The 16,124-nt window shown below is 37.4% G+C and overlaps 1 protein-coding gene and 1 long non-coding RNA gene across 2 annotated transcripts in view; one reads left to right on the top strand and one right to left on the bottom strand.

Annotated features, from left to right (window-relative positions):
* The window catches only part of LOC136261116 (adhesion G-protein coupled receptor V1-like), a 107,250-nt gene that overhangs the window by 13,748 nt on the left and 77,378 nt on the right, over positions 1-16,124 (top strand). The window contains exons 33-36 of the mRNA XM_066055085.1: positions 24-167; positions 229-435; positions 503-640; positions 1,122-1,328. Of these exons, the coding sequence (XP_065911157.1) occupies positions 24-167; positions 229-435; positions 503-640; positions 1,122-1,328 (696 nt within the window). The remainder of the gene's footprint in view (positions 1-23; positions 168-228; positions 436-502; positions 641-1,121; positions 1,329-16,124) is intronic.
* Positions 8,588-11,169, bottom strand: LOC136261726 (uncharacterized). The gene is made up of 3 exons (XR_010704001.1): positions 10,997-11,169; positions 9,625-9,696; positions 8,588-9,110 (listed from the first exon to the last, which is right to left on the bottom strand). It is a non-coding gene; the product is annotated as an uncharacterized lncRNA (long non-coding RNA).

The following is a 16,124-nucleotide window of genomic DNA, read 5'->3' as shown; positions in this document are numbered from 1 at the left end:
CTCTCCAAAATCTGTTTTCATAGATGTCACAGTTAGCTTTAGTCGCTCCTTGTATTTTAGTCGAGAATCAAATGGATTAGTACAGATCACTCTACTTATCAGTAATCCATCATCTGTTGACATCACACTTCAAGTTAATAGTAATGATGTCAGTGCCAGCAGTGAAGGTATTCTGTGGTGCTTCAAGAAGAAATCAATCATATGCATTTGTTGTAAACACATGTACAGGTACCGACAATGATTATAGTCCAGGACCATACAACATTACATTGTCAAGTGGAGATATCAGAGCTTTCTTCAACATTTCCATAAAAGATGACATAATATTGGAAACAGATGAAGAGTTTTGGCTGAGTATTAATCCATTGTCACTGCCTACTAGCATCACAGTGGGTAGTGGCAGTAATGCAACAGTGATAATAGTGGATAACAATGGTAAGTGTAAACCACACATATCTGTTTAACAGTTTGTATACATGTGTGACAATGGTAAACTTTCTAGCAATCACTGTTAACTTCAGCAAGTCAAACTACAATATCCGAGAAAATGATGGATGGGTACAACCGATGCTGGTTCTGAGTAATCCGGCATCAACTAATATCACTATACGAGTAGACACTATTGATAGAGAAGCTATAGGTGCGGCATTAACTTATTCAGTGTATCATGATTCAGCAGTGATTAATTAAGCACACTCTTCTGTACTTGTAATACACATTAATATATTTTTCAATACTATCATGATACAATACTAAAACTGGTCAGAAACCATATCTCGAAATAATCTAATAAAGCAGTCAGCAATTGCTCTTTTAAAGTGCCCCTTTAAAGTAAATGTATAGGAATCCTTGATTACTGCTCAACTGCATGCATCATTACACATGTGTTACTGCAGAACTGCAGTTGTTTAGACTAGCTAGTTATGCATTTTTTTGTTACAATGCAAGTACTGTATTGCTTGTAATTCTACATAGTGATAATCATGTTAATTTGATATCGTGATACTGTATCATATCAAACAGTATACTTGCGTTGATATGTGATACACAACATGGGCTGTATTGTGCATCTCTGATCTGAATGGGGATCTAAAGCTTACTCCTATTGGTTTTCCTTACAGGTACAAATGAGGATTACTGTAGTGGACCACACTTAATTGTGTTTCCTGCTGGATTGACAGAAGCAATCTTCAATATCTCCTTAATCGATGATGACATCTTAGAAGTAACTGAAACTTTCATCCTCATCATAAATCCATCATCATTACCCAATAATGTGACAATCGGTGAACTTGGTGAAGCAGCAGTCACCATACTGGACAATGATGGTGAGTTTTTGATAAGCTGGATGGCATTCTCACTATTCAGTCATGTCTGTGCAAATCGAATTCATCTGGATGAATTTATACCTTCTCAGAAATGTTACGCATACAAAAGTGAAAAGTATTTCAGTAGTATTGTGAGGCTAGTTCTGGTCAATAGTTTTTGTGAGAAACTGCAAACCGTCATGATCTCTAATTTACAGTACTACTGCACTGTAGAATAATTTGTTAATCATTACTTTTTTGTTTGAAGTAAACTGTAACGGGAATAAACCACTTTAAACCACAAATAATGCTCAGAACTATTTTCTTAACTGTTTCTATGGTGTTGTTCTTGAAACAGCTTTGAGTGTGCCCTTGTTTGTGTCAGCAAGAACTACATGTTCTCTTTTGAATTGAACAGTACATAATTTCTGGTAGCTACAAGGCCCATGCTGTTGTTATTCAGTTGTTGCAGCACCCATACAGCCTAATAAGAAAGCTGTTTACACCATGTTCAAAAACCAATTTCAGCTGTATTTTGAAATGGCACCAAGTTAGTAATTCCTGAAGAGTAAAAAAAAAACTTACCTGCCTGCAAATTTAATACTGGGTCTATAAAGTGCTTGCACTAACTACTTTTAACATAAGGCTTTTTTGCTGCACAACACTGGTGAGGACAGACATAGATAAATCACACACATACTTTTTGGAACCAACTTTAGGAAACCCACCGTGGCCAGCTGTGAGTGTGCAACTGGTTCAAAACATTACATTTGCAAAATATGTTTTCAAATATGTACAATAAAACACACTCAAAATACACAAGAAACAAGTTGATCCAACAGGAAAGATTGATGCAAGGAAAAGTTGGAAAATTCACACATCATTAGCTTTGATAAATTAAATGTTGAAGAAAATCATACATCTAAACATTTGTCTTGTAATAATATATCTAATCCAAAACAGCCAAGCTGTAAAAAAAGAGTGCGGCCCTCAAAAAGGCTATGGTGAAAAAAGATGTGAAATCCAAGGTGGCGGCCAAGAAATGGCTGTGATGGTAGGTTAATGGTAAAAATTTTAATAACGAAAATTCAGGTGAATTTGGTGCTGCTTGGTCTTGGCACAAAATTCACCTGAATTGTTGTTATTAAAATTTTTACCATTAACCTACCATCACAGCCATTTCTTAGCCGCCACCTTGGATTTCACATCTTTTTTCACCATAGCCTTTTTGAGGGCCGCACTCTTTTTTTTACAGCTTGGCTGTTTTAGATTAGATTTCACTTCTTTTTGTATTTGCATACCCCAAAGCCGGCCTATGGCCAGCTTTTGGGGCTTTTTAACCTATCTTTTTTTCTTCACCACAGGAAAGAGAAAAGATGAAGCAGATGTTAAATACTTTAAATATTTCTGATTTATCAGTAAAATTGTACAAATTATATATATATATAATACATATATTTATTACAGAACTCTACATGGTGGTTTCTTTGTAACTGAACACTCTACAAGGTGACTTCTTCTAGCTGATATCTGTACAGGGTGAATTGTTTGTAGCTGAACTATCTACAAGGTAACTTCTTCTAGCTGATCTCTCTACAGGGTGATTTGTTTGCAATTGAACTCTCTACAAGGTAACTTCTTCTAGCTGATCTCTCTACAGGATCACTTGCTTCTAGCTGATCTCTCTACAGGGTGAATTGTTTCTAGCTGAACTCTCCACAGGGTGACTAGTTTGCAGCTGAACTCTATACATGGTAGTTTCTTTGTAACTGAACTCTCTACAAGGCGACTTCTTCTAGCTGATCTCTCTACACAGTAATTTGTTTGTAGCTGAACTCTCAACAGGTGATTTGTTTGCAGCTGAACTCTCTACATGGTGGTTTCTTTGTAGCTGAACTCTCCACAAGGTAATGTCTTCTAGCTGATCTCTCTACAGGGTGATTTGTTTGTAGCTGAACTCTCAACAGGTGATTTGTTTGCAGCTGAACTCTCTACATGGTGGTTTCTTTGTAGCTGAACTCTCCACAAGGTAATGTCTTCTAGCTGATCTCTCTACAGGGTGATTTGTTTGTAGCTGAACTCTCTACATGATGGTTTCGTTGTAGCTGAACTCTCCACAGGGTAACTTCTTCTAGCTGATTTCTCTACAGGGTCACCTGTTTGTAGAAATTATTTGTAGCTGAACTCTCTACAAGGTAACTTCTTCTAGGTGATCTCTGTACAGGGTGAATTGTTTGTAGCTGAACTCTCTACAAGGTAACTTCTTCTAGCTGATCTCTCTACAGGGTGATTTGTTTGCAGTTGAACTCTCTACAAGGTAACTTCTAGCTGATCTCTCTACAGGGTGATTTGTTTGCAGTTGAACTCTCTACAAAGTAACTTCTTCTAGCTGATCTCTCTACAGGATCACTTGTTTCTAGCTGGGGTGAATTGTTTCCAGCTGAACTCTCTACAGGGTGATTAGTTTGCAGTTGAACTCTATACATGGTGGTTTCTTTGTAACTACAAGGCGACTTCTTCTAGCTGTTGATCTCTCTACACGGTGATTTGTTTGTAACTGAACTCTCTACAAGGTAACTTCTTCTAGCTGATCTCTCTACATTTGTAGCTGAACTCTCTACAGGTGATTTGTTTGCAGCTGAACTCTCTACAAGGTAACTTCTTCTAGCTGATGTCTCTACAGGGTCACTAGTTTTTAGCTGAATTCTCTACATGGTGGTTTCTTTGTAACTGAACTCTCTACAAGGTAACTTATTCTAGCTGATCTTTCTACAGGGTGATTTGTTTGTAGCTGAACTCTCTACAAGAAAACTTCTTCTAACTGGTCTCTGAACAGGGTGAATTGTTTGTACCTGAACTCTCTACAAGGTAACTTCTTCTAGCTGATCTCTCTACAGGGAGATTTGTTTGTAGCTGGACTCTCTACAGGTGATTTGTTCGCAGCTGAACTCTTTATAATTATGATGGTTTCTTTGTAGCTGTACTCTCTACAAGGTAACTTCTTCTAGCTGATCTCTCTACATTTGTAGCTGAACTCTCTACAGGTGATTTGTTTGCAGCTGAACTCTCTACAAGGTAACTTCTTCTAGCTGATGTCTCTACAGGGTCACTAGTTTTTAGCTGAATTCTCTACATGGTGGTTTCTTTGTAACTGAACTCTCTACAAGGTAACTTATTCTAGCTGATTTTTCTACAGGGTGATTTGTTTGTAGCTGAACTCTCTACAAGAAAACTTCTTCTAACTGGTCTCTGAACAGGGTGAATTGTTTGTACCTGAACTCTCTACAAGGTAACTTCTTCTAACTGATCTCTCTACAGGGAGATTTGTTTGTAGCTGGACTCTCTACAGGTGATTTGTTCGCAGCTGAACTCTTTATAATTATGATGGTTTCTTTGTAGCTGTACTCTCTACAAGGTAACTTCTTCTAGCTGATCTCTCTACAGGAGATTTGTTTGTAGCTGAACTCTCTACATGATGGTTTCTTTGTAGCTGAACTCTCTACAAGGTAACTTCTTCTAGCTGATCTCTCTACAGGAGATTTGTTTGTAGCTGAATTCTCTACATGGTGGTCTCTTTGTAGCTGAACTTTACAAGGTGATTTCTTCTAGTTGAACTGTCTCTTTCCGTAGTTGAACTCCCTACAAGGTAACTTCTTCTAGCTGATCTCTCTACAGGGTGAATTGTTTGTAGCTGATCTCTCTACAGTGTGACTTGTTTGTAGCTGATCTCTATACAGGTTACTTGTTTCTAGCTGATCTCTTGAATTCTCTTCAGGGTGACTGCTCTATTAGGATGACTGCTCTATTAGAGTATCTCGATCTCGCACTTGCTACACCAAGTTGGATTTCATGTTATAACTCTGTGGCTTTAAGTCTGATTCTTCTACACCATTGAAGAGCCTTTCTAAGATGATTACTCCATCTGTACAGCGATTTTCAAAGCATTACCTCAAGCGGGTTATTTGGTAGGCGTGGCAAGTAGTCGTTTTTTATTATCTAATCTCGATTGTGTAATTGTTACACACTGTTGGTTTTTTCGTTGTATCTTCATGGTTTTTAGCTCGATTTCTTTCAAACCACAAAAGGTTTGAGGTTCAATAGTTAACCTATTCCCCCGCTGATTTTCAGCTTCTTCCCATACGCGGTTTACCCTGTAGGCGTGACAACATATTGTTGTTATTTTTCGTGAATAATCGCTCATAACTCTTTGCCTGTTAATCGTATTCCAGCCAAAGTTGGTACCGAGATGCGCCTTTATACCCCCCTTCTGTGTGCCAAATTTCCAAATTTCAAGGCAGTCGGATATGGCGTTCGCGTTTTATAGCAGTTTTTGTAAGTGTGCACAAAGAGGAAGAAAAATAAGAAAAAAAAACCGAAGAAACTAAGCCAATTTTTGAAGTCGCATATCTCAGGAATGCTTGAAGCGATTTCGCTCAAAATTGGAATGTTGAGTGCTGAAGTTGGAGGGCGTGTCCACAGCATAAATCTCTTGTTTCATCAAGGCAGCACAGAGCTAAGGAGGTGCGAAAATTGTGTTTTCGTTCTTCCTGTCAATATACTCATGGGTGTTGTGTGCTGGCTTCTTGGGCCGCACGACACACGGTAATACATCAATACAGTTGCAGTAATTTCATAATTCATTAATTATAATTACTGTATTTCATAATTCATAGTTCATAATTCGTTAATTATATGTACTGCTGAGGAAGTGCAACTTGAAAAACCACTTGGAATCATAAATTAATTATGTATGAGCAGAAGTATCTGTTTTATAGTTTGCCTATCATATTGTCATGTGCAAATTCTTGAGACAAAGCCACTTGGCTACTCTTTATATTTGTATCTGCACATGGGGTACTTACATATTACTATGTAGATACACATTTCAAAAACTATTACATTGACATTATATATTTCTGATTTACGAAAGTAACTAGTAATACTGTTACTTCATCATTTCTACCTTCAACTGGTCAAGTTTTGCTGCTATTTTTTAACATTCTACATAGCATGTTTAGTTACTTTTTTGTAGTCATGTTGAATTAGATAATAACATAACCTTATGCTGGTTCAGTTGAATGAAAGCCATTGAATGATAATCTCCATGCAGCTAACTTAAAAATGGAGAAATGTATTACATGGAAAGGAAACTGTTTAAATTTACATCATCACTGTTTAGTACTTGGACCTTGCATGCATACGTACATACCTCTCAACAGAGGCAGTCCTAGGATTTCCAAAAGGGGGTGCTAAGCTAGGGGTATCTATAGTGGGAGATAAGAAAAGTGGCAGCTGGTTGATACAAAGTAGTAGTGTGCGATTGAGGTCTGATGGTATGCTTTCACAGAAAACTTTAGCTTTCTGAGATCATATTTAGCAATAATTTTGGCTTTATTGAACATTGTGAGCCACTTAGCTATTAAAGTGAAATTATTATTACTTTCCCAGCAGTGGTAACTAGCTTTCATATGTAACTTACAAAGGGCACAGCATAAATGCTGCAGTATGGTTTGAGTTCAAAGTTGAAGTTCAATGGGTCTAGGAGTTGGTCTTTGTTCTTTATAGTTTTAATGATGGATGTTTTATTAGAGTAGTTCACTGTTCTATTTTGATGCTTAGCATTTTTTTAGTAGTTTTATCCCTGAGATATTAATTTGATCCCCTCTTTCAAGATACTCTAATAGAACAGTTACTGCTTGTAACACTATTAAGAATCCTCAACAGTTGCTGAGTGTTGTATGAAAAACTGGCATCTGCAGCACCATACCATGGGCACATTTAGCCACTAATAACCAGCTAGGAATTCTGCAGACAAAATGCACATGTTCCTTTGTATGCCATTCTATATGACAATTAACTGAATGAAGCACTACTGTGCAAAACCCTCGAGGAAATTGAATAAAATATGGACTATCTCCAGATCCATAGTGCCAGATGATAACACATGGATCGGCTCTGCTGCTGTGTCCTGTTTCTCAGTAAAGCAGGGTCACAATTATCACCTCGATTAGCACATAAACCAGGTACACATAAAAATGTAACGTGTACCTAATGATCAACTTACAGTAGCTTTGGCTCCAATTTGCACAAAACAAGTAGCAGCGAATAGCATAGTACCTTAGTCTTTGTGTGACCTTAGTCCCATCAGGCTCTACCCTTGTATAGTATAGTGCACTCTACTGTTACCATATAGGGTTACCGACCATGTGATACATGAAGGCTCCTTAATTTAAAGAGCCAAGAAGTTTCTGGTCTAAATCCGAGGGATCTACAAGAAGCCTGGCCTGAAATGTCATAGATCGCTGGTAAAATCTAGACAAGTTAACAATAATTAAGATATTATGGAAATCTTGAAATCTCACTTAAAATCTTGTCCCTGGTTTTGTTGAGTTTGTCGATCCCATGTTTGTATCAGTGGAGTATTGCTAGATGTAATACACTATTATGGTTGGAAAGAATTTACTGCTACAAGTGTTCATCAAGAAGCAAGGAAGGCCAAGACAAACAGTAAATATTGCCATCAAGACTCACGGTAGTGAGTCGCGCGGCCAGTAAAGCAGAAACGCGCGCCGCAAACAATAAATGACGCGACCACTACGTGAGGATTTTACAAAAACGAACGTTGTCAAATTCGGCCTTCCTGTAATCCACCCGTCACCTACGCTATCCCTCTGAAACTCTGGAGCTGAACTCATCATGTCACTAGTAACTACCACACAAGCAGTGAAGCAAATCCATGCCGATTGTTTCGTGATCGAGGTTGCCGACATCAAAGGGGAAGGTTCATTTTTTTTTTTTTTTTTATCGCATGCGGTTAGACGCAACCGCAGGTGTATGCCTTGCGTTCCTTTGTGCATTCCGAACATTGATCGCCCTGTTATCGCTTCAGTATTCACTCAATCACCTCAAGATTCACATCATCGATTACACCATACATGATTACCCTACAGTCGTGATTTCAGCACCAAACGAAGTTTCAGTCGTCCTCAGTCGACCTAGAGGCCAAATACAAATCCCAGATTGTTGTTTTCCACAATACTCGCTTGGCATGTAGGGCAATGTGTCTTTAAACTGTTCTAAAAGTTTCGTTCAGATTGAAACATTTGTTTTCGAGAATGGCTAGTTTGAAATTTGAATTTAGTCGCCCCCACGTCATTTGCTCTCTAAGAATTTTACTCGGAATTTAAAGAATGACGCAGAGCACAACTGCGGTCACTGCCTCACTGGGTATTGATGAACTGGCGCTCTATGTAGTTAATCAGTACATATAGCCAACAAGAAGTGTGCTGCCATAGATTATAGTCCATAGATATAACCTATGGTGCTACATACCATCCTTCGTTTTGAAATTAGTCGCCCCCACATAATTTGTCCTCTAAGGGCGCGGCTTAAAGAATGACACAAGAGTACAACTGCGGTTACCAGTTGTTGACACAAGCTGTGAGTAATTAGCACATGTAGCTAGCTTAAAAGGAAGTGTGCAAAATCGCCTAATACAATTGTCACCATACATTATTGCATTTTATAGCACCCCCACACACAATTACACATGTAATTACAACATACAGAGGAGACACATGAATACCAAACACTTTTCACAACAATAATGTAAGAATTGTACAATAATGACTGTAATATAACTGCTATGCAAATGTTTTCCAGTGGCCCGCCATGGTAGCAAGTCTCACATGACGGCATGTATATTCATCCAAACACAATGGGAGTAACGAGTAAGTATGATGACAACAAGTTGGTATGACTCCATTTGTAGAATCCAGATGAGTAGGTGTGGCTCCAGTATGTCTAAACAGTTAACAAACATTCCTGTTATAAATACGTGCTAGAGATGCAATATAATAGTATAGTATTTAAATGCAATAATACATAGTCTCCATTGCATCACTATCAAACGACACTAAGTGGAGGATATTGTTGCATCTCTAGTATGTACACTCTATCAGTACAACCTGTCTTAATGGCCACTAGTATAGAAAGACAACCACTCTTGAAAAGCCAATTACAATTGAGAATTTATACACTACTACCTGCTGAATGAGTGAAGGTGGCAATAAACAAGTTCCACCGTAATTTATACACGTGATCTGATCCTGTATATTCTGTCAGTGGATGAGATCCACTTGGCCAGGACAAAATGTGACTCAAGTGTCCTGGATGATCCATACTCAACCAACTTATGACCCAGTGGCACAATGGAACTGACTATTTATAGAGAATACAATTATATTTATTTCTAAGATGTGTGGATGTGTGGACACATTACAACACATTACATGTACATACAAGACATGCTACGTACTGTTTTAGCATTCCAAGTCACCACATTATACACGTACCAGTCAACAATGCTTCATAGTGCCCATCAGTAAACCTGAAGAAAAGTTACAAAAAATAAAAATTCACATAAGTACAATGAAACCTCATTAATATGGCCAGCTGTGGGACCAAAAAATTTGGCCTGAATAACAAGGTGGCCTTATTAATGAGGTCATAAGTAATGCTTAGCTATATTTGGGACCTACTAGAGGTGGCCAATATAATAAGGTGGTCTTATTAAAGAGGTAGCCACTAAGTGAGGTTTCACTGTACATACAGTTCACAATATTGTGAACAATATTAATGGTTAACAATATACACTGAAACCTGCAGGTCACTTCTTGTGGAAGATTACTCTCTACACAAAATGACACATTCAGAGATTGTATTTAGATGGATGATACAGTAACGCATTGTGACTTCAATACTCGTGATGTGTCACTGCTAGGCAGAAACCATATACACGGCACTGCCACATCGCACTTGCTCGCACACACAATTTTGCTAAAGATTTTACAAATTGATAATTAAGGGGTGTGGCAACTAGCTGTTTTGCTCGCAAGACTGTGTGGCAGCTGTTTCCCTTCTGTACAAGTGGCCACCAAGACAGGTCCACTGTGGATGAAAGCCAGGCATTAGATATTTGGTATTTCATGTGTTGAAGACATTCCAGGGCTTCTGGTAGTCTCAAATCTCACCACAGTTTAACTCAGGCAGTGTTGTGGTCACCACTAAACTACTGGAATGCTGTGTTATGTTCATCTTATGCTTGGCTACTATATTGTAGAACTGAAATGGATACTCTGAAAAATATATCCTATGGATAATGACTTCATCACTTTCTTCATCAGGAGCTTATAAGGACCAATAGTGAAACTTTTTACACTTGGGGCTGACAGTCAACTGCCTATGTCTGAAGCAGTGCTTTTGGTGCTCTAACAGATTGGCTGCCCCCTTGCTGCCAGCACTCACTGTCTCATACGCTGTCATACACTAAATCCATCTCTATAACCAGTTAGAACAGCATGCTTCTTACCTTTTTTTAAGGCCGCATAATGCAGCCACCTCTTTAAAAGGCAAGGTCAGAAAATTTTGTCCCTACGGCCTGAATAATGACCAGTTTTCACTGTACTATTAGTGATTAGTGATCATGGGGGATTATTTATTAAGATACTAAGATATACAAACGCTACAACCTCTAAATATAGCAGTAAATTTTTTACCCTGGTCCAATGTCTCGTAATAATCGTGACTTCGTGAGAGACTCTACTGTGACAAATACATGTTTATCATATGTGCTAATCGCCTTTTTACAATTAAGTTTTACAACACAAATACATGTATAGTAAACTCACCAATTGTGACTAAATCTCTTCAACACGAAAAGACAAGTAATGAGACAACCTTGGAGACAACAGCCACACAAGCCTATTCTGGTGCGTTTATTTAGTAGTAATATAAATTTTAAAGGCGTTTATTTACAACAGGACATAATTACGCGCCCCTCTATTGTCTCTGTACATACTTGCCTTTCTTTACTATTCTCATTTCATTTCACAAGATCTCTTGGCAAGGGCGTAGCTTCTTCACTTGAATTAGTCAATGCTTGAAGTAGATCGAGATACTCTAATAGAACAGTCACATTTCTACAAGTGCCATATTTTTATATTGTAAAGTCTGTAAGTAGCTAGAACTATACAATCCGATGCTAAGCAGAAGTTGTAACTATGCTAAATATTGATTGTTGTGTTACAGCTGTTTTGTGACTGCTCTAATAGAGTATCTTGATCGTTTCAATGCAGTACAAGATGAAAGGCAAAGTGTTGTTAAGGGTTTACTAGTTAAAATGGGTGTTAGTTGACTGCAGTTGCATGCCACTAACAGGGCCGTCCAGAGAAATTAGAGGGCCCAGGGAAAAGAGTTAAAGAGGGGCCCAGGGGCAAGGAAGGGTCTAGATCCTGACTGCTCTATTAGAGTATATCGATCTTTCTTTAAACAGGTATTCAAGTGGCCCCTTTCGGGCTGTGGTAGGGGGCAAAATACCTCAGTTACCCCCAATGTTGGCGGCCCTGGCCACTAAAATTACAGTTATATTTTAATATTCTGTCACTGTAATCTGGGGTTTCTATCAAAACCATGGAAACTCACCTACTGTTATCAACAGTGCATTGCTTATTCTAACAAAAAGTATTGAAATCCCATCCAAAAACAGCTTATAGCTGTAAAAAAAGTGCGCGTCCAAGTAAAGCAGAGTTAACTGCGACAAAAAGTAATGATATCATAATGTGGCCATGTGCGAGGTATGCAAGTTGTAAAATTAATATTAGCTAATCAGATAATACAATGTTATTGTTAAAGTGTTAATGAGAACTATGTGATGCTGCTAGTTTTTAAGTGTGTGAGCATCTTCATAAATGCCACATAAATTTAATTCTCAATAAAGCAATGTGTATAGATTCTCTGATAGTAATAAATAGTTTGAGTTTGGCCGCCTTTCCTGTATACAGCAATGCTACGAACAAAAGAAAGGTGGCCAAACTCAAACTATTTATTACTATCAGAGAATCTATACACATTGCTTTATTGAGAATTAAATTTATGTGGCATTTATGAAGATGCTCACACACTTAAAAACTAGCAGCATCACATAGTTCTCATTAACACTTTAACAATAACATTGTATTATCTGATTAGCTAATATTAATTTTACAACTTGCACACCTCGCACATGGCCGCATTATGATATCATTACTTTTTGTCGCAGTTAACTCTGCTTTACTTGGACGCGCACTTTTTTTACAGCTATAAGCTGTTTTTGGATGGGTAACTTTTAAATAAAGCACTTGCGGAACAATCCACATGTTTCATTTGTTAAATGCATCTAATGGCACCTTGTTTTTAACCTATGAATGAAGTATGTAGCAGTTAAAGTGGTACGTATAGAGCCACACAAGACAATTACAGTTATCCAAAGTGCCCCGAGGGTTAATTACTTATGACTGCCACTGATTCCTACAACTCTGATCATTACAAACCACTTAGCATAATTCATTACTATTATTTACATGTTTGTGTACAAAACTGCTCTACATCAAAAATTTCAGTCCTGAAACATATATGTAAGTACCTTAGCTAGACCCCCTGCTCCATATGCCTATTACCCTGGTACACCCGCTTGCCAAATCCTGGATCCACCCCTGGCCAGCACAATCAGTTTGTCACAGCAGAACCCATAGTATATTTACAATTTATTGTGCTTCAACAAGTTGTTGTGTGCTAGAAATTCTAGCACAGTCACAGAGTTGTATACAGGATTTTCTGAGGTGGTTTCCAGATTTGGTAGTTTGGTAGCCAGCTGCTGAGAGATTTAAATAACAAAATGCTTCAAAATTTCATGATTTCATGGATAGTATATCAATTATTATGGTGGTCAGCAGGTCAGGTATTGTAGTTACCAAATACATATTCACATTTTTGCTTCTTTAAATTTTGCAAGTATATAATTCCTATTTTAAAATTGTGTTCGGTTATGAACAGTGGTGCAGGAAGTAGTTGATGTGAGAGGGGCTGACCAGAGTATAAAATCCTTGGAAGCAGGGGATCTGGGTGGCGTAGTCCCAGACGTTGTATCCATTTTAGCTTTCATGATGTCTCAAAGTTCACTAGAATTAATTTGTAGGTATAATCAAGAGTGCATAATTGGTATAATCTGAAGCATTTCAACTAAAACACCAACTTTTTGTCAAAGTATTTAAAAACAGGCTATAGTGCATGACATCATAAACTCTAAAACATCAGAAAATTTGCAAGATATTTTTCAAAATATCTTTAGGACTATGATGTACCAAGAGCATATAATAGTAACCAAGAGTATCGAACGGGTGTACTACCCCGTGATTAATGATTGCGTGAAGTAACATGGATATTTCAGTAATTGTTCGTTTATATTTGCCATTACGGGTTGCTGTATTTAGCCTAATGCGGCCACTAAACCAAATGAAAACATGATAGTGTTAAAGGGAAATGGCTAGTGTTGAAGTTCTGGCACTACGAAGCGTTTCCCTGAAGGTGTGGCAACACGTTCGTTTGTGCAATCTTTGTTTTAGCAAGCTGCAGTTATCTTGGGTCCTTACTACACCTTCCTTGTACAATAACTGTTGAACACTTAGTTGAATAACATGGAAAACTGGTGAAGAAAGACCCGTTACTATGTAAGCATTTTGAATTACCATTTCGCATAAACGAACAATTACTAAAATATCCATGTTATTTTTATGCAATAATTGATCATGGGCTAATACACCGTACTCTTGGTCTCTATTATATACTCTTGGATGTACTCATAAGGTAATGCAACTTTTTTTGGTTGCTCCAAATATGGAACAGCTCTATGATACTAATTGATTTATAATTACGTGGTATTTATAGTCTAGTTTTTGGTTTAGTCCTTTAACTTTATAATTTTGAAATTCTGTTACAGTGGAAATTCTACAATGTGTGTGTACACTGTTTATAGCATAAATTTCAGAGCCATGCTTTTAAGGTTTCCCAGATTTTTTTACAATCTGTATTTTCAAAAATGCTGCAATATCATGTTTTCTAAGGATAAAATGTTTTACAGTGTAAAATCTTTGTTTCAACTATAGTTGGTTTGAAGTTTACTAAATAGTTGGGAGACATACCCAAACTTTCAAACAACTCCAAAACAATTTTCTAATACAGAATGCACTTGGTGCTCTAAAAGTAGAATATTTGTATAAAAAGTTACACAATACGAAAAAAGTGTACAGAACACCTGTTCCCTGATTTTATGTTTCTTTGAACAAAAGTTGTGAAAAACATAACTCTGAGAATGTTGTTTTTGGAAGTTTATGATATCTCGCACTATATTGCAGTCAGTAAAAACATCTTTAGGCAAAGCTTTTTTAGCTGTTGACTACAGGGATAGAAACATACAGCATTTATAAGCAGTACATATCAGTCATTGGACACCTGGAAACACTTTGTACCAACTTTTAAAGGAACAGGTCAGGGTTATATTCTCAATTTTTTTTTCATTTTTAGAGCACATTTTTATCAGTACTTTGATTGCTCTATTAGAGTATTTGAGCATTCTATTAGAGTATATCAATCTTTTTCATGGTTTTCAGTCCCAAAGATAATTTGGAAAAATATCATTCTGAGAGGAGGAGGTTTCAGCCCCTAGCCCCCCCTTTCTGCCACTATAATTATATTAACGTAGTTTTGAATAACACATCTGACTGCTCTATTAGAGTTTCTCGACCTTTATAAAGACATACCCATGCTCCACTTTTGAGGATCATCAAAGTTCAATGTAAGTTTCCAATTGCACACTGTAGCGCCCTGCTCCCATTTATTTTGTACGTTTGTGCTATCAAAATAAGATACTGTATCTCTATAAATATAAGCTGCGAGAAATTTTCACGAGTTAAATTTCCGTGTTAAAAATTTTTCACCTGTGTCCTCAAGCGACGAAAATTTTTTAACAATAAATTACGTAACTTTATTAATTCTATACAGCCTTTTTTGAGGCCTTTTTTGTATACAGGAGAAGCAGAATGACAAGCAGCAAAACAGAATTGTGGCGTCTCTGTTCCATGGAGGCTGCACCCCAGATTCAGAAGTTGTCTGTCACAAGTCAAGCAATGGACTGGAGTGAAATGGCTGTAGCTAGAAGCTCATTTCATCAACTTGCATATTTGTGCACATATACTCCATTTAATGTGTCTTGTAGTAGTTATCTATCACGGAATCAGATGGCATCATTACCAATGTGCAGCAAAATAGACCGGACAGCTCCCTTCTCTCCTAGGATGAGGGAGGCTTTTGTTTTTAAAAGACCGCAGCAATCTCGATCCAGGTGGCCAGAAAGCAGTTAACCGAATTCATTCAACTTCTCAAATATTATGTTGGTAAAAAATTTTCACGTAATAAATTTTCGTCAGATGCTAGCTTCGACGAAATATTTTTAACGATTTATAAACATAAAAATACGGTAGTCTGGCCACTCTGGTGTTCCTATGTAAAATTCAGACAGAATCTCAGGAACCCTCCCCCCTAAGTGCTCCATTGAATCAGCCCGTTACACTTGTCACAGTAGAAATCACATTCCACAAGGATCAGATTTGATTTTTATTTAAGCTCTTACATTCAGCTGAAAGTCATTCTTCCATGCAGGAGCATACATACAATTACAATACACAACATACACGCACAAGTGCACACAATATACAGTACAACAATTTATACACAAGTACACAGAAAAATTTGGAATTTTCAACTAGAGTAGGGACCATAGCATATCGATAAAAAGTACTGAAATAAGTTGGGTAGTCCATGATATTAAATCACAGTAAAACTATAAGAAGACTTAGTGTTATATCCCTACTGTGCTCAAGATACCATAACAGAAATTCACAGTAGGGATATAACACTTCTTATTGTTTTACTGTGATTTAATAT

Source organism: Dysidea avara, chromosome 7 (genome assembly GCF_963678975.1).
Source record: "Dysidea avara chromosome 7, odDysAvar1.4, whole genome shotgun sequence".
Taxonomy (NCBI): domain Eukaryota; kingdom Metazoa; phylum Porifera; class Demospongiae; order Dictyoceratida; family Dysideidae; genus Dysidea; species Dysidea avara.
Note: the sequence above shows the minus strand (reverse complement) of the source record. Positions and strands in the feature narration are given on the sequence as shown.